This window comes from Trichoplusia ni, chromosome 22 (genome assembly GCF_003590095.1).
Source record: "Trichoplusia ni isolate ovarian cell line Hi5 chromosome 22, tn1, whole genome shotgun sequence".
Taxonomy (NCBI): domain Eukaryota; kingdom Metazoa; phylum Arthropoda; class Insecta; order Lepidoptera; family Noctuidae; genus Trichoplusia; species Trichoplusia ni.
This window is the reverse complement of record NC_039499.1, coordinates 891,612-911,796: the sequence shown is the minus strand read 5'-3', so window position 1 is coordinate 911,796 and position 20,185 is coordinate 891,612. Positions and strand designations below refer to the sequence as shown.

Sequence of the window (20,185 nt, the reverse complement as noted above, 5' to 3'; positions counted from 1 at the left end):
TAACGTTTTAACCCTCACGTTCTGCCGACACGTGAGCTGAGCATAAACACATTTACTATGGCAAAGTTTGTTTTATATTTTCTGATGTAAACGACAGTAAGTCTCATGGAAGTTGGACGGTAACTGCTACTCAGATCCAACGCTCAATAGTCAAAGCGAGATATAAACATACTGTCGACGCCATACTTTCTGACTTTAACGTGGAAAAGTTAGCAAGTCGTTTTATCATTTACTGAAGTAAAATAACAGGCGTGTTGGAGTCTCCTCGTTTACTTGAATTCACTTTGACAATTCTTTGAAGATTTACCCGATTGTGTATCAAAATGTACAATATGGGTATCAAATAAAGCATGAATACTATTTTTATATATATTAATATAAAATTCCCTACCAAGCACCTCAATCGAGTTTTAGCACCAAAGAAAACGTTTACAAATCAACAAGTCTAGTTAAAACATTACCAAAACAAATGAAATTCAAGCAAGCAAAGCTCGTTAGTGATTCCCTTTCTACAGATCGTAAACTACACTTTGAGCATGCATCATATTGCCTTCATTAGCAATAGTTCGGCAAGCCATCTCCAATTCAACCTTGACTGGATATAGAGTCTACATGAAACCAGAATCTGAAACGGCTATCCCCAAGTGATTGAGTGGGAGCAAGCGACAGACCCTCACTATCTACATTAATATTCAGCAGAACAATTTGATTGGACTGAAAACTGACACTATACAGACCGAATGATAGTTTGACAACTGATATTTGAAAAATGACTAAAGATCTCGATACTTTTACGAATTGCTACAAATTTGCTTATCTAGAAATAGTAATATAATATTATACTCCACAATTTTTACACAACGTCTTCAAGTAACTAAGCGAAGCTTGTGTATTTTAAGTGCTAGAAAACTGAAAAAACATACATGTGTATACATAAATAACACCCAAAAACTGAACAAATGATCGTGCTCATCCTAAAACATTTGTCCCGGGTAGGAGTCAAGCCCTCGACTAGTGTAGCTGTAACCGCTAGGCCAATGTTTTATTATTAAAAGCGTTTATTTTTTCACCTGTCCCTATATCTGTCATCAAATGCTAGTTTAGTTTGGCTTCTTCCTGGTTTCTTGGTGAGCGGAAATTTTACATACAGAGTGGCAATCCAATATTATGATGCCGTGGCTCTGAACTGATGCTATAGCTAGCAATCGGAACACCATAATATAACGAAGCCAACTCATCAAGTAACAATTCATATGATTTGTCTTGATGAGCACTTCGATAGCAAAGCAAAATTACTATCGAACCAGCAAACTTTGCTTTGCCATGGAATGTGCAGAAAAAAATCGAATGAAACAAAATTCTTATGGGTATGAAAAATAGATGTCCTATTCTCAGAACTACTGAATTCATACACAAAATTTCATAAGCATCTGTCGAGCCGTTTCGGAGGAGTTCAATTTCACCATGACACGATAAATTCATACAATAGAGAGAGATATAAATTTTTGTTAGTCAAAGAATGTCTTTCTCTACACAGGTGACAACAGACATGAATTTATTTTTCACACGGAATAGACTCAAACAATCATTAAGCTTCCTTATTGCGTGTTGGCATTTCAGACGACTGTTCATTAGGGTTTTTTCCTTGAGCGACGTCTCAGATTTATTTAGAAAGTACCTACCTACCTTTACATGACAATGGACATTTATTTACAAAGTATTAAGTGTCGATTAGATCGCTTACATACTTTTCTACTGAATTCCAAGACATGCCCTACCATTCACTACATCATTTACATATTCAAACTGGCATCGTTCTATTGTTGCTTCTTCCTCTTTACTCTGCAGTTTAAAAGTGTATTGTTTATATTCAATGTATAGTTTTCACTTTTCTACAATTTTATTATATGTATAGACTCTTAACGTATATTGTTCCACTTCTAGGCAAAGGTTTTCCACTTAAGTGTCCACTTTTCTTTATGTGGGCCCACTTAGAGAAAAATCAAAACTGGGAAAATGCCCAGCTTTTCCTTGAAACTATCTTGATCCTATTTCCGCAATCTGGCTATTCTTCCAACCTATCCAGATCCTATTTCCGCAGTCAGTGCGTGATGAACTACAGTGAGTTGATGTTGCATTATTATGATTCGACCATGGCGGAAAATTTTGTTAAACAATGTCATCAGGCCTTGTCAGTAAGACATTTCCCACAAGTAAGTTCGTGTACAAGAACCAAATTATAAAAGTATAGAATTCCAAAGCCTAACCAAAAAAAGGGGGCCTATACAAGTATGCATGAATGTACCGTAGTTTCATTTTACTAAGTTTGATGTCATCAAACATCAAACAATCAAACAAAAACTAACTTTTTAATGAAAGGGGGCTTTTGCCTTCAACACGTAGTTTAGAAAAAGTTACATGTATTACAAAAGTTTTTCCATTGGTGGAATCAATTTCGCGCCAAAGCCCATTTTATCGCCTTGACTTGATATATTGACTGTCGATCTGACGCAATTACTTCCCCTTTTGTACTCTTTAGTTGTGCTATTCATAGATTCTATAAATATCGTAGATGTTTTTATTTTGATTGATAATGTCTGCACGGATAGCCGGTTACCGCGAGAAACACACTGCGCACGACGTGTCGCGGGTTCGATCCCCACGTAGGGCAAGAATTTGTGTGATCTACGATGGCTTTTCCCGAGTCTGGGTATTTTATGCATGTGACTTGAATGTTTATAAAATCCCCGGGACACAAATTCTTGAATGCGGAAGTCGTTTATCTTTTGGAGAAGAAACATGAGATTTGAACCAAATTATACATTTTGTGCGATTTTAATAGACCATTGATTTGTAATTCAGAAATGTTAATGAACCTTTGGCAAACGTCCATCAGTTATTAACAGCTGAAAGATGTCTGCAAATTCCCCCTTCATATTATTTACAGCTTTTGTTCCATAATTATAAAGACAGGATTTTATTTACGATCATTTTCATTTAATGATGCCTGTATTCATCGCAGCATAATTAAAAGGTAAAATATATGAAGCGTGTTTAATGTTTAATTAGTAAGTTTATACCCCTATAATGAGATCATTAGGTGTTACTGACACAGCAAAACAAATACAATCATCACACGTGTGTTTTACTATATAGCTTTACTACGTATTAATATTTCGCAAGACCGCGTTACCTAAATAACGATTAATACTATTCAGCGAACATTATAATGGAATTTATGTGCAGACTTATGGCTCTTGGCCTGCAAACTCGACATATCTGGTATACGTCTGAAAGAATATGGGTAGCAAAAGGGCATAACACAACCTCGGAAAACCATTAATTCATATTTACTGCCTCGGTATTTATGAAACATAAAAAGTTTATGGGAGAGTAGAAAGGCTGCAGCATTCTGACACCGTTCACTACGTTTTATGGGTCACCTTAAATGGGGCTTTAATTAGACATTAGCAGTTGGTTAATGAGAGCGGCGGGTGGACGCTGACGTGAAAACTTATCACTTTCGAACGTAGCAGGCGAACGAACGTGTACTAGGAAATGCATCAATCTAGTGTTTCAAGGAGTTGTGACAGTTCACTGCAATTCTTCGGAATTTCGACGTTCATTTCTTGGAACTTTCCTAATGCCTTCCATGAACATCATTCATAATAATACGAATGAAACAAATCCTTTAAGTAATAGATGTGAGGCTTCGCAAACTTATGATATAAATGGGATTTAAGCATCGCATTAAGGGTAATTTCGCTTTTACCGCGCGCTGCAACTTTGACAATTTGTACACAGCTGTTATTTATGTAACGTTGCTTTATTTCTTGCTCTGGGGAACAAAATATTTTTCCTCTAATGTAAGCGGTTTATGAATGAACCTGTCAACCATGGCTTACCAGGGATATTTTTAATGGAATACCTGATGAAAAGACGAAAAGAAGAAAACTGTTTCGCTGTGTTATTTTTTTTTTAAATATCAGTTTAGATCAAAGGCTTTTTTAAGAATTATGAAAAAAGAACTTATTTTTAAGACTTTTTACGGCTTCACATCGATCAGTTTTCCTCAATTACTCAGACGTCTCTTATAAATTTTTATCAAATACTCAGCTTAGGTAACTACTCACATACCATAACAATTATCTCGGTATTGCTAATACGGTTACATTACGGAATTTCAGTTGAAATGTTCACTTCTGATAGTACTGATGGTAGTTCCAACAACAAGGTGCAGGCCAAACCCTTTGACTCATGGAGATCCTGCAAAGAGCTTATCGATTTCCTGAACCATCTTATTTCAAAGAGATCAACTGGAATAACAAGTATTTCTATCGGGTAATAGCGCTTAAAGATTCCAATGAAATGTGCCCTGAACATGATACCAAACCTGCTGTGCATCTGCTTAATACGTTCCGATGTTGAAGCAAACTTAACACGCAGTCAGATATTTTTGAAATTAGGATGCTTAACGAATGAAATTCATGCCGATCATGTGTATTAAAGTTGATTATATAGGTATTCAAATAGAGGAGCACGAGGATTTACTTCAGCTGCACAAGTTGATCGATAACAGGTTAAGCTACGCTTCATACGGCGCTCCGTGGATGAGTGACCATCTATGTCGTAACGAGTTCTGGCGTGTTTCGGAAGGCAAGTTAAACTGTAGCCATTATCGTGCTATATTTGGTAGTTGTTACCGGTGGTAAGAAGCTAAAAACTCTGACGATCACTCTGACTAAGGGATACCGTGTTAAGGAGGTCAGATAGGCAGTCGCTCCCTGTCAAACAGCAGTGTTAGCAACCAATGAGACTGGAACTCGACCCCAACATTGTTGCCAAAAGGCTAGAATGATGATGATGAATATAAGCATTCAAAATCCTAAATGGTAAACGTATTGGAATTACATTCATCCTTCTAACAAATCAGATTTATTCGCGTATTTTTCGCGATCAATTGATTTAGAAAAGATATCGAAGATGCTCCACTGAGCAATTAGATATATTCATAAAATGTCCGCGCCGAGGAAAATCAATTTTGCTTTATAAGACCTTGAATCAGCACAATTATTACGATCTTCAAATATCAACTGTTTTTTTTAGAAAAAGTAAGTCATATAGAACATTATAGAGGTACCTAGTAATTATTCGCAAGCGAATGTGCAACTTCTTATTAAGAATTGTTACAAAGCGTGGGTTGTTAAGGTGAAATTATTGTGTGTGAAGCATTCAAGCATAAATTATGAAATACAGTAATATGGCCAGTCAGAAAAGCAAATACAGAAAAGTAGTAAAAAAATTATAATTATATTACCCGAACTCTACATTAATTTGAGATATCGTTAAAAAGCACCATTAGCCAATACAAATTAATAAAGGCGTAACAAGCGCAACATCGAAACTTTATAAACGAAACCCGCGATTAAAACTCCCTCCTTTTAGAAAAATAAATAACAAAAGACTGGCAAATAATGGCCGCATTATTGGGAATTTAATCTCTATACTTATTTGTTAACAATAGGTCATCGGGAAAGCGCGGCCGGATCCGATTTAAATCAACGGCCACTTTAAAATAAAAGCCTCAGGAGAACAGTAACAAGAAATCGAATACTGAGTGGAACTTATTTATTCCCGTCATAACGTTACTTTTTATGAAATAATTTATAGTATTCAGCTGCAAAGTTAAGTAGTAAATTATATTTTCATAATAGAATATTAATTATTTCATATCTGTTGTTGTTGAATTATTTAAAATATCTACACTACGGCCACTCCACCGTGGGTGGTCTGGGAAGCGGTGACAGGATTTAAAAGCTTCCCGACTGGGCTGGTTCCATGTGGGCCAGAAAAGAGAATCGTGGAATGATTTGGGGAAGGCCCTGTATTAGGACACAGTGAGCTAGATAATACATATTGATATGATGTTGAAACAGTCACGTTATACTGAAAACAAACGATTAGGTACTATTAGTACATGCAAGTTCACGATCGAATAAGCTTACAACGACGTCTTTATGTAAAAAGACTGCACCAGTCCTTAGAAATTAAAATCGGAAGTATATAAGGTTCATCGTATATCAAGTAGATGTTAAAGGCACTTACAACTAACCATTAAAAATAACCCTTTTTAAAGGCCCTATTAAATTTCCTCCCTACGCCCACCCATACACAAACGTTCGTTGCAAGAAAACATCCTTACAACTCCAAAAATAAACACCTATCTTCACGCTCCATATATCAAGACCGTTTTAAACTCATCTAAGGGTCTCCCCAATGTAAACCGATTACCGCAAGGCATCACTGAACTTACCTTTCGAGGTTCCCCATAGCCATCAACACAAACATTCACGAACAAAACATAACTATGTAATTTAGATTGATAGAATTGTTTCTGGTACAGTCAGCCACAAAAGCGGATGATCTTAGTTAGAATTACTAGAGTTGCAATTGTTCAGTGACCTTTATGCAAGTATTCAGTATTTTCAATAAACTTCTGATGCTAAAGATTTTTTGTTTTCTTGCTTCATCACTTGTTATTTGCATTTTGTTATAACAATGTTTTATTCACCTGATGTCCTATGTACATATATTATATGTAGGATTGTGTAGGACCAGTGTGGCTGAAAGACACTTTCACATTGTCGGAAGTAAACTATATAATATCGGGAATCAACACTGCAAAATTTATTCGAGTAGCAAATATGAGTGTAAAAAGAAACTAATAAAGTGGCTTATGGATCTCACCTATGATGAGACAGAAGAGTTACTTAAAACTAACACATAATTGCATATTCGGACATCCTATACATACATATGCGAGCATACACACACTCACACACACACGCACGCACACTAACACACACACACACACACCATTCACACGCTCACATGCACACGCAGGCAGGCAGGTTTAATATCTACATTTTTCTTTTGATGTAATAAAAAAGTTAAAGCTATGTACAACATGATAGTTCTAAAACAGTCGCTAAATATTGTCAATTACTGTGAGAGAGCCCTGACAACCATAACACAAGTTTAATATTAGCTTGGGTGTCGGAGATCTTCAACCATTGTGCTATGTTTCAATTTTTAAGTGTCAATTTAGTACATAGTTAAACGAAGTCGAATAAAATATTTTTATTTTTTTAATAATTTTCTAAAAACTTCCAAGTTTTGACCCTAGTTATACATATATATAGTATTTGTGATTCCGATTGGCCTACAATCTGGGTCAATGTTAGGTAATTGCATAATACAATAATTTGACAACAAGAAGCTGATCAGATGCTGGAGCTAGATGGCTGGCCCTAGGCGAACTGCTAGAAAACGGCACAACCCCCTAGAAATGGGCTTGTTTGACTAGCATTGACGAATACTTTAATACAGAAGAAAAAAAGGAAGGTTTTTCTAAAAACTTTATTTTGAGACACATGAAGACATTCTGATATTCAGTTTGTGTTCACGTATCCTGTGTATCATTCAATATTCATGAACTTATGTTGTTAGCTGTACGTATAGATGTTAGTGTGACATAAATGTTTATTTGTACGTCTCTCAAAGGCCTAACGGGAAATGTCTTTCTATTCGCAAATCAATTAGGGGTTTGCAACGTTCTGTCAAATTACGTAACGACATGTTTCTTTGACAACGGCAAATGTCTTTCAGGCACGTGCTGATGTCTCTTTTATAAAGTCTTTGTCTTTATTTTGAGACAGTTTGTCGAAATGTTGACTTGGATTTATTGTGTATTTATGTAATTTAAAGCAACGATGGTCCACCGAGCACATTTTACTAGACAAACAATTAATTGCTAATAGTAATTGGTGCAACGGTTTACTCAGGCGTATTTATCGGAATTCGGCGATTAAACACTCCGATTGGGTCCGAACTGGTCCGGTAATACCGGTAAATAGCTACGCGTGAGGAAACCATTTCATCCCGAAAATTACTTTTAAAATATAATGATTTACTATATACATAAATATGCTTGGAATAAATACTTCTGTGAACAAAACGGCGAAATTATATGAGTTTTACACATGGTAAATCATTTACATATATGGTTTTTCATAAAAACAGCGAGATTGAGTTGAAATCCGAACCCAACAACTGCAGTATTCCGAAGCCCACTGGGAAATATTGTGTGCTTTTGAAGTGAACACTGATCAAGTTGACATTCCTACTCATCCTCTTACTAAAATCCCTGGTGACCTGCTATATTCAACAAAAGGAAGGATACCCTATTTACAACCGGGTAACGAAGATACCTCCAAAATATTTACATTAGTAACGTTTAACTGCCTCTAAATTCAGCTAAATTAATCCATATAACGTAATGTATTTGACCCTAATTTACATAATACATGTCTACGAACCCAGGGATATGACAAAATTGCTTTATATACAGTGAAATTTCGCCGGTTCTCAATCCGAGAGGGTGATTGTTCTCATTAAGCTTTTGTTCTGCCGCTTTTTGAGAATCGCTTTTAATGAATACTTTGAGTCAAACTAAGTACGAATGAAAAAGGTACAATGCAGCATTTTTAACAAAGCGCGTTCGTAATTACTGTCGTTATGTCAATAGATGTAGTACTTCAATTATTCCTCTATTTGTTTAGCCTTAATTATGGTATCAATTATTCTAAATGACACAGAACAGGACTTAGTACTTCGTACCTATTAGGCATGTTTTCGCAAAAGAACTACGATCTGTTGACAAAATCTTAGGCTTAAATATTTTTTAAATTTAATTGAAATACAATCTCGCAAAAAAGACTTCGTTTACTGGCTGTTTATAAAATCGATACTATCCTAAACCTCTTTACTCCACTCCAGAACGAATTATTTGTTAACTTTTAGTAAACCTTTAATGTGATCTCATATAACATTAACGGACGTAGCTTCTCTTTGTGAATAGCGAATGTCGAAAAACCACTGAATCATCAATCTACAGAAGCGGCAACTGTGGAAAATCGCGCGAGTAAAATACGAGATATGAAAAATCTTTTCGCTTTTGGGCGACTGGGTCCAAATAGGTTTTATATCGAGGTGCGATTTATCTCAACGGGATTTTCACTTAAAATTCTTTAACCGTGTGCTTTGAAGACAGATTGAAATAAAATAATCTATAAAGTAAGAATCTAAATATTACTAGGCATGGAGAGTTTATGATAACCTATTGCAACGGTATGTCTGTACCTTCCCAACCGTAAAGCACGCAATTCTTGCGCGGCTTACTTACCCGTTACTATGTCTCCTGCGTTACCTTTAAAAGTGTGAAACTTCGACATTTAATAAGATTTTAATTAAATGTCTCCAACATTTAGGTAATCCTCGTAAATCACAAATATCATAAGGAGAAAATTATTTTATACGTAACATGTTGGTTGTTTCAGGTGGAGGGTGGTGAGCGCGGGGCGCGCGGCGCGGGGGGATGCCCGTGCGCAAGGGGCTGCTCGCGCCCCAGAACACCTTCCTCGATACCATCGCCACTCGCTTCGATGGCACTCGTAAGTACACCACCATTAATACCTTCTATGCATTTCCTCACAATAGAACAAAGAGCAAAGAAATCCATAACAACATATCGGCTATAATTATGAGGTCTATCAATCCTATTCAATTTATCTTAGTGCGGGCCGCAATGTATGGGTAACCCTTGTAAACATACAGTGATAAAGCTCTCATTTGAGTGTGGCTGAATGTCACACACACACACAATAGAACTCGCAGTATATTGAGTCCATTTCCATAGCTTCCAGCTGAATAAGGATCGACGTCCTAAATCTGAAGGTCATAGGTCATCTGACTAATCCAGGAATCCACTTACGCATTGGATTCACAGAACACAGATGCTTCCATTACGTCACAGTCATCACGCTTGTGGATACCAGTCCACGTGTAACTGTGGCTACTGTTCTTTTGGTCCTACAAACTCACGGGCATTTCGTCAAGTCCGCAAAATTTACGATCCACAAAAATGTCCAAGCCTGTTTCTATTTTATGTCTTTAAATCAAATGTTTGCTAAACTTTTTGTACCGCCATTCCCCAGTGAGGGATTTGTCTGTTTTACAATTTATGCGTTTATTTCTTTCAAGTACCATTTTATATTAAAAGGAAAAAATAAATCTTTACTCGAGTTTTCTGCGAAGTTAGAAGTAGATATTGTACTCCACTGTACATTATGTAATACTTGAATAGCTATTGAATATTTATACCCAATGTCGTGTGTAGGTAGGTACTCGTGGATAAAAGTCAAATACATGACGAGATGAGTAAAATTTGTTTACCGTGTCTCGATAATTCTGTAATCTTCGCAGAAAACCATCATATTTTCAGGTTTTATCGGATTTATCTAAACACCTTCGTAATTTTACAAACTTTTCTTTCCTGTTTTCGAACTTAGTAATTTTGTTATGGTGCTTAAACTCCCATCCAATTTGCAGCGAGAATGTTTACTTTGGACAAAAATTCTTGTTCGAACTCGGCATTCTTTTGAAGAGCTCCATAGATTTATTCTTTATTGGAATTAGTAGAAGGTTGTAGTTTTTTTTTCACTCTTTACTCCTATAGTACCTATCGTTAATTGACTTCAATAGTTCAATTTGCCGTATTTTTGTTTACAAAAAAAAATATAATAAAAAACAAATATCCGATGGGCCGGAAATTTCACTTTAAAGACGACAATCTGTGTACGAAAAGCGTTTTGTAAACCGATTTACACATCAGCTACCAGATAATCGCACTGTCAACACATAAACCTACGCACCAGAAACCACAGAAGCAATGAAGCGGTTGAATTGATTGATGCTATTATTAGCATGAGCTTACAACGTTTCAAATTCACCAAGGACGATGTGACAATGGAAGCCAGTAATGGTTATGTGTACACTGTACGGTACGTACGTAATGCACGTAATGTACTTAGCGTACGTAGCGTACATATGCAGATGCAACTAAATCGTTATCTCCCGCCGCCGACGCTGCATGTAATAACGTAATTAACATTTCCATTCTCGACACGAAGGAGGTTATGGTTTAACGATTTGAACGCGACCTCGTTTAAACGCAGGAAATTATTTACACTAGAGTAAACATTCAACAGCTAAACATGTTCCGACATTGTATAATGTCTATAGTTATAAGAACTCTTCCGTTTTAAATGAATGCACTCATACAATGCCCTACTTTTTTGGGATTTGATTTGTAATCTGACCGCAAACGATTTTTTTTTTCTGGTAGCCATGATAAGTTTATTGAGATGCGCGTTCCTGGGTAGCTGACTTTAGTGCTCGGAGGTACATTAAAGAAAAAAACTGGTCAAGAGCGAGTCGGTTTTAAAAGGATTACCTTAGCCAAAAAAATAATTAAAATAGATTTTTAACGCCTATATCTGCTGTTGTAAATATAAACTATCTAAGTGATATGTAGCCTATTATAACAGAAAGACAGATGGTCAAATCAACTTGGGAATGGCGTACCCTTGATAGAACACAAAAAAAGCTTACAAATTAAATTCTGCTTTAAATTACACTACAATTGTTTTGAACTTTCAAAGCAGAGTATAGCGTAGCAAAATTAAGAATCTTATTTCTAATTAGTACTGAAACATAAAACTAGTTTATAATTTCATAAGTTTAATTAAACGGGTCGAGCAGTGGATAGTGTAGACTGTAGTCATAACTTTGGCTACGCATACATGTTGTTGCTCCGGGCTTCGAAGGCAACTCGACTGAATTCTGATTCAAGTTTTCATGTAGAGAATGTATTCTATAGATATACAAAGCTGTACGACTCTAAGTGTGTATAAATACAAAAGTAGTGTGTAGTTACACACAGTGTGTGTAAAAGGACAGCCGTTCTAGTCGCATTACAATATATATATATATATATATTTTTTTCCAACTCTATCTAGTCTAAAACTAAGCAAAGCTTGTACTATGAGTACGAAACTGATAAACATACTTATATATTTCTAAATACATACATATTATAGACATTACACCCAGACAAAGAACATATGATCGTGCTCATCACACTAGCATTTGTCCTGGGTGGGAATAGAACCTACGACCTCCGGTATAGCAGTCAGGGCCACTAACCATTTGACCAACCGGCCAGTCGCAGCAATTAATGTAAAAATGCTTAAACATATGGAGATGACAGGAACTATCAAATAATTGCTGGAAATACTACTATACCTAGAGCAAATGTGAACAAAACAATTTTATTCCAACAACCTAAATAATAAATTTCAACTAATGCATTAAGTCTAACAAGCGAGAAATTACAAGAATTACATACTTTATATTTTTCAGGTAAAAAGCTTGCTTTTAAAGAATTGCTGATTACAAGAAATAAGGAAATTTTATTTTTTCAATGTTTTAATAATCCTCTCTTCTCGTTAGCCATTTTGAATATGATAATAGCAAAGCTAATTGATACCTTCCCGATCTGTACTATTAGGTTCTGCATCTGCTATAAGAACCACTGTGTTGCAATATAAATTTAATGTCTTAACTGACTGCACGCCGAATGGTTAAGATCAATACGAAGGACTATCGCTTGTGTGATCCCCGAATGCTTGCCCTGAATCTGTTTTGGGGTGTCCTGAGTGTATATTTGCACATACAACTTATTGTGAAATCCCCGCAACACAAGAATTAAATTGGCTCGAGTATTATTAAAGACTGTGGGCAACATCGCCAGACACAACTAGTTCATATCTAATATAAATATCTATTAAGGCCCTATTCAAAAACAACAATTGCCAAACGATAAGATTGATAACATTCGTTCTCCTAACTATTAACATTAATATTACAATAAGGATGCTAGCTCTTGTTTCTATTTCCCACGGGAGTCTTGAGCATCACGTAACTGTAAGAACTTATTAATATTTACTACGCACTTATTCTTATTCTTAGACAGTTCCCGGAAAAAGATACGTTATGTTAAATTATGCTGGTAGGTTAACAACTTGTATTGTAGTACAGCAGGACTGAGTCCTGAATAAAATGATAACCGCTTGGTTGCTGAACAAAAACAGGTGATTTAATTGTGGCAGAAATTTAAAATATTTTAAAAGATTAAGGGTGTTTCGCTCAGCTGCCTAGGTAAAAAATAACAATTAAGAAATCTAGTACGAAGAAACTCAAAGATATGTTAAACCGTGTTTTTTGAAGAGCAATTATTGTAGGTACAATTTGTGTTCGGTAACAAAATTATTGCACAAAAATATTGAGAACACTGCAAGTTTTCCTTTACATTCAGTTAAATAAAAATGTGTATAATAATAGAAGGCAATTTAGAAAATAAATGTTCACATTTTATTAAATTTAAGCTACCACACATATATCGAAATTCAAGAACAGTAACTCAAAATCCAACGCCGAAAATGTTGGTAACCACAACCCTTCTCGAAAGACAACCGACGCTAAATAGCTGTCTGAGATTTCATCGCAAACCGCAAATAAACGTAACACAAACTATTAATGAAGCAAATAGTTTCATAGATATAATACAGACACACAACCATAAACACATTAATAATATACCCTCGTAGACTCATCATGAGTGGATGGGTAACAACAGTCTTGATTGGAAAGTGATCTTCTAAGATAAGTTTACAATTACCTGAAAATGGTTTACCTGGTTTTTACCTGTCTGAGTCAAGAGTAATGCTTTGTTATGATTGCGCACAAACATATTATACTTATTTTGATTAAGTGTTAAGTTAGGTATCTAATTTTCATTTAAACAATACATTTTGTAAGCCGTCTAAGGCTAGCGTGGTGATTAATGTTCACACCTCACCCATATAGGAAAAGACCTATGCCTTAAAAGAATGGGAACAGCTATAAAAGGTTAGCCAAGATAATTAAAATGAGTATTACCTACTTGCAGTTCATTGAACTTCATATTCGATTATCAACTTCATAGTGAACTCATCCCACATAGCTGCTTATATCTTATACAAATATATTAATCAATAACAATATCAAGAATACTTGGGGCAATCTCGACCCACACTGAAATAGGATCCAAGAGAACCTGCGACCCTACCAAAAGTTCTTAAAGTAAGACAGTGACCGGTGTGGGAGCGAGATGCCATTCTACCCAAAAGTGCTCCATCTCGCTTCTACACAGACCACAGTCCTACTATAAGAGCTCATACTACTGGTATAGAGTACCAATAGTTATAGACTCGGAGTAATAATAGTTCCATCTCATTCGAAATAAGCTTCAAATTCAGATGGCACGTGATACTTACATTCATCACGAAAATAGACCTTAGCTGTCAGAAAATAAAGGCTGTGAAATAATCTGCACGATGAATTGCTTAAAGTTTGAGTTAATGTTGACGGAAGAGGAAACTTTGAAGTTTACTAGTTTATGATCTTCTAGAACTAAGTTGGTCTTAAATATTGAGGGTTTGCTTTTGCATTATATTCCCATGAGAATTAGATTGTGTGTCTGGAGTGTGAATAAATAAATGAATAACGGGATGATCACTCAGCTGAGGTAGTTATTAACATCATCATCTGCCCAGCCTTTTGCTCAGAGTTAGTTTGAGTTACTCCTCATAGTGTGACTTCTCAGTAGGAGTCAGTTTCCAGTCTAAACGGATCCATTAGTGTACCAGTTTTACAATGAGTTACCATCCTTTGCCATATTACCTACGGCCCTACGCTATTACGAAATTTCTTTAAGAAATATATAAGTGTATAAGAACCTTTGTACTAAACTGTTATAATGTTGTCATGTCCTTTGTAAACTCTTGTGCACAAATATTGTAAATAAATAAATGGAACATATCATCATCATCATCTCAGCCTATCGCCGTCCACTGCTGAACGTAGGCCTCCCCCAATGGAACATATACGAAACTATATTAAAACTAGTAACAAAACGAAAAGAATATTTTCTTTATATTTATGGCACATTAATTTTAGAGGTTTTACTATGGTACGACATTTTTCTTTTCATGTCACTTGAAGTGAAAACAGAAGTCCTTGTGAAGGGATGAGTGGATCGCCATCAATTGTAATGGTTACCGAAACATTGAATAGGGCATTGTTTAGTTTTTCTTTTATTGATATCAATAGAAACATACTTATCATTGAAAATATTTATTCAACGTAAATCTTCTCTTTAACTTTTAAAATTTTGTCAGACATACTAAAAGTTTTATTGCCTATTGTGTTTCACTCTTAGGGGAAGGACTCTTCTGAGAATTGTGCTTTATAAATATTTTGTCACGTATAATGAAAATGAGTTTTAATATGCAATTAATAAATTTTCCTTTGACTAATAATATTCAATACTTCATTCTGCAGCTGCTGGCGTTACTCGAAATGATTTCGCTTCGATATCTACGTGTCTATTGCATCCCAAAGTCACTTTCATTATCAACCTGCTGACTTGGTAATTGCTTACTCAGCCGGCAAAGCTACAGATGATTGTAGATTTCGGTTCAATTAGGTTATAGAATTGTTTCCCTCGCCGTGTGAGGAAAACGGGCCTACGAATTCGGCCCCTCAGGTACTCCAATACTCTTGAAATTCAAAATATATGAAATGGGTATTATATTTTCTGATTAATCGTATAGCCTCTAGCGAAAAGGATTTATCTTTGATCGGCCTATTATGGAAACAAAGGTCATTTAAAATAACATCTGTTTCTTGTTTTCTTTTGTTTAATTTGATACCAATTTTGCGAGGTTTAATAATTGTTACCTAAACTGTGTCACGCCCATGCAGTGTACGTTTCAAGTTGTTTACACGTGTTTTAGCGAGTGTTTGTCTGTTTTTTTTTCTTAAAAGAAAATTGTTGTATCAAGCATTTTGCTTCTACGAACTGAGACGTATTTTCACACATTTATAATCTTTTATTTCCACAAAATTTCTCGACTTTATAAGAAAGGTTTTTTTTTTAAGAACGGCTCCTTATTTTGATAAACCACACCACAAAAACTGTAGTAAAATGCGATCATTATTTCTTTAATAACGAAAGTATCTACAACAATATTAAAAGAGCAAATTTGACTAAAACAGCAATGTAGATAAGCCAGTAAATTGGGAGATTAAAAAGACAACCCGAATTTATATCTGAGAGAAACCTCGGGCTTAATTCTTACATTTAATTATATATCTACATTGTTACTTTAACGCACACTTTAACTAGATACGGTGCTTCAGATCTGCTGATTAAGCTTGTAATTTGTTAAATCAAAGATAACTTTGGAGCCCTCTGAAATTGCTGTGTAATTATGTACTATCTCTCAACTTAATGGGCTGCGTCATTACTGTTACAATTTGTTGTATTCATTCAGTTAGACTTACTATGATATTGCCGCGATTACCTTTAAACGGTATTTAGTTGTCGTTGGTTGAAGATTAATGTTGTTTATTAGGTTAATAAAGGCTATTGAGTACATTTAACATATCCTCTCCATCATCATATCAGGCTGGAATCATCCCTAAACGGATACAGGACATTCACTTTTCCAGATATTTTTTCGATTTAGCACGTCACTTAGCCTGTTACTTCGAAATAGATTTGCCTGTGAGAGTTTCAAACATCACTCCCCTTAGACTGAGTTTAAAAGATCTGCGGAATATAGATATTACCGAAATCATTACAATATCGAATCCTAAAGCCATTTCAATCGTTATAAATTCCGTTTTCTGACATAAAATGAAAGTACCGAACTTTCAATAAAATCGATATCCTAAAGTAATAAAGGTAAAGAAAACACTACGAGAAAAAGTAAAAAGAGGATGAGATGCTATTCAAGAGGCAACCATAATCTTACCCCTGTTCGGCTTTATAGAAATTCTGATGAATGCAGGGGATTAACTTTGCCAAAAGACACGTTTCAAAGCGTATCTACAAGAAAAAGTAATAATATTTGTATTGGAGTTGAACAAACTCAATTTATTTCATACAAGGTCACCCAGACGTACAATTTCAAATATTATAACGGAACTCGTGTAATGCGGTGCCCCAATTTCAGTTACATCTTGATTATGGGAGATATTTGATCAGTAGGTACATAGGTAGGTGTTATATGATGTATCGGATTCACTCCCATCAGATTGTCTACCAGCGCAACCAAATTATGAATGATTGAATGCACACGTACGTAATATATTGCGTAAGCCAAAGGTAAGCTTGTGATGTGCATCATCTGACTGAAGTAGTTTTGATTGCACATTATATCGGACCAAATTGGCGCCAGTTTCAATTAACCGCCTGTTATTTCTGTTCCGCCTGGATCGCGGCGCATTGACCGAACCGATTCAGTAAAATTAGCCACAGATTCGCGAATGTGCACTACACTTGCAGTCATGACCGCACTAAACTTATTTCTAGCTGGCCATAGTAGTTTAAATATTATGACTGTAACATTTGACAGTCCTATTAATATTTTAATTACGTGTAGGTTGTTTTTATAGGTACATGTGTTGCTATTAGTGCCTTCTATGTTCAGTGGTGAATAAGTAGCTTTCAGACTAATAAGTAATATGTTTTTTGGTGTCGCTTGTAATGAATATTAATATGTGCTAGAAAATGTGCTATCTTAATTTCATAAATATCTTGATGAGGTGTAGCGACTACTGAAGTCAAAGAGTAGATGGCATTTGTTTGACTCCCGTGTTCGCTATAGGTATACTACTGAGGCACATTATAAGTTCTAGATGGAAACAATGTTTTGTTTTAGGATACACTTGTGAATTAAAACTATATAAAATCCCCAATATTAAAAACTAATCTATAAATAAATGAGTAGGTAACCTTTCCCGCTAAAATTTCAAGACGCCGCGCGCCGCACCAAATTCATGAAAACATAACGCGGCGTAGTTCCGATAGTTTCCGAAGGAAATAAAATATATATTATAGATAATAAATCAAACATTGTTATTATTTAATCATAATTGGCAGCCTGAGATGGGTTGAAATAATAATCTGGTGTCAATCCTTCATCCGAAGTTCATCCCGTGAACTCTATACGTGAAATTATTTGCTTCCGTTGATCCCATTAATTTGTTTGAAAGGAAAAGCCGATTATTGTTAATTCCATTTAAGTTAGTGGAACTGATAGCTTAAATTATTAGGTGGTTCAATTTTAATCAATCTATTTAAAGTTTGGAATATTCGGTGTATTGGTGATCAATGCTGTATGACAGTTAATTGTTATTTAGGTCAATTTATGTATAGCAAACGCATCAACAACATAATTTAAGGAAAATAAAATTTATATTCGCATTAAAAAGTGATTACCATCACTTGGCAAAACGATACAGAAAAATATTGTTTTTAAAGAGGTATTTATTCAAGTCGGCGGTGTAATGGAGATTTAAAATTTGACACCAAATCCATCAGCCATCGATAGACACCTTAACACTAAGTACATTAACTGTCGCTAAGAAGCATCAAGTCTTAGTTGGTTAGCCTAAGTATGCAATTGAGACCGTACATATGTATGCGTAGCAACCACTCACGCATTATAAGAATATACAAATAGATATCCAAAAAGTATGTATGTAATTTTACCATTCCACTGCTTCCACAAGCTCTACATTGATATTTCAGATATTTGGCAATATCAACGCCCTGTTTACAGCAACAAAATGGAGTAGAAAATGTGAAAGAACCAAGATCTAAGTGTGTTCTATTTTTAGCCGCTCGCGTTCACTGAAATGAAAAGAATCGCGTGTGAGCGTCCAGACCACTAAGAAATTGCCACTAGCAACGAAAACTGTTTAAAACCAGCCTGTACCTACCACCATGCAAAGGCTCAAAAAGTAAGAATGTTGAAGCGAGACAACTTACAATGTAGAGCGGCATCTCTTTCCCACAACTGCAACCATCTCACTTTTAAGGAAGTGTTGGTAGACCCAAGGAAGAGCTAGAAAACATCGTTTTAACACAGCTTCGGTCTTCATCTTGAGGTTCTCATACCCAAAGGGTACCCTATTATTGTGACTCTGTTTTCTGTCCGTTTGTCCGCGACCATGCTGTAAATCATGAAAGGTGACAAAAGGAAAGATTATTTTTATAAATGATGTATTTTCGCTGCCGCAGTTATGATAAATACAAAAAAAAGCTCACCATTTAGCAAGAACCCTAAAAATTTCTCACCGTATACTTTCTTGTCTTTATTAACAAAACGTTATGTCAAAAACACCACACACTTTAAAATCGAATGCGGTTTAATCGAATTACATTAAATTTATTGTTTTAACCATATTAGCAAGTCTAAGCAATTAGTTCTTGTTGCTTAACTATTCCCAGCGAGTTCTAGAAGATATCTGTTCATTAATCTACGACGTGGAACTAACATCTACAATTGTAATCGATGAACTAGATGCGCGTGTTATCTATCTGCCGTCGTTTGTTGAACACCCTGTAGAATATTAAAATCCACACCAAAGTTTGATTCAAGGAATTGTTATAGGCGCGTCCAGTCTTAATTAATATATATAATATAATATAATATGTAATTGCATACTATACTCCTTTTTAACAAATATAACAGTAGGCATTTGGGATTTTGTAAACAAGGGGTATAATCGGAACACTATAAAAATTAATAAGGCTTTGGTGTCCGTCCGAGTGTCACCAGTTACCTCATCTTTAATATTTTCACAGATGATAAATTTTTGTTTCCAATATGACAACGATTATCTAATACGAAAACTATCCTATGTTGTTTCTCAAGGTCAACTCTATCTCTGCACCAAATTTCATTAAAATCAGTTCAGCGGTTTAAACGTGAAACCGTAACAAACAGACAGACAGAATTACTTTCGCATTTATAATATTATATAATCTTCTAATATATAAAATTCCCGTGCCATGATGCTAGTTACCGTACTCCTCCGAAACGGCTAAACCGATTTTTACCAAATTTTATATGCGTATTCAGTAGGTCTGAGAATAGAACAACATCTATTTTTCATACCTCTAAGTGATAAGGGTTGCTCACACTAAAATAAATATTCGGCAGAACAACGTTTGCTGGGTCAGCTAGTGGTAACATATTTTTCGTTAACCTACGCGTAGTTGTACAGAACCCGCAGTAAGTCCAACTTTCCACTTCACAAATAGACTGGTTTTAATATTATTATTTCCGCGAAATATTATTTTAGAAACAAAAAAATAGAATACCTTGCC

At 35.3% G+C, this 20,185-nt stretch overlaps 1 protein-coding gene across 6 annotated transcripts in view; it reads left to right on the top strand.

The window, feature by feature from the left end:
• LOC113504398 (potassium voltage-gated channel subfamily H member 8-like) overlaps window positions 1–20,185 on the top strand; it is a 93,831-nt gene that overhangs the window by 52,951 nt on the left and 20,695 nt on the right. For all 6 annotated transcript variants that reach the window (XM_026886655.1, XM_026886654.1, XM_026886653.1 and 3 more), the window contains exon 3: window positions 9,399–9,512. In XM_026886655.1, the coding sequence (XP_026742456.1) occupies window positions 9,437–9,512 (76 nt within the window). In that variant the 5' untranslated portion in view covers window positions 9,399–9,436. The remainder of the gene's footprint in view (window positions 1–9,398; window positions 9,513–20,185) is intronic.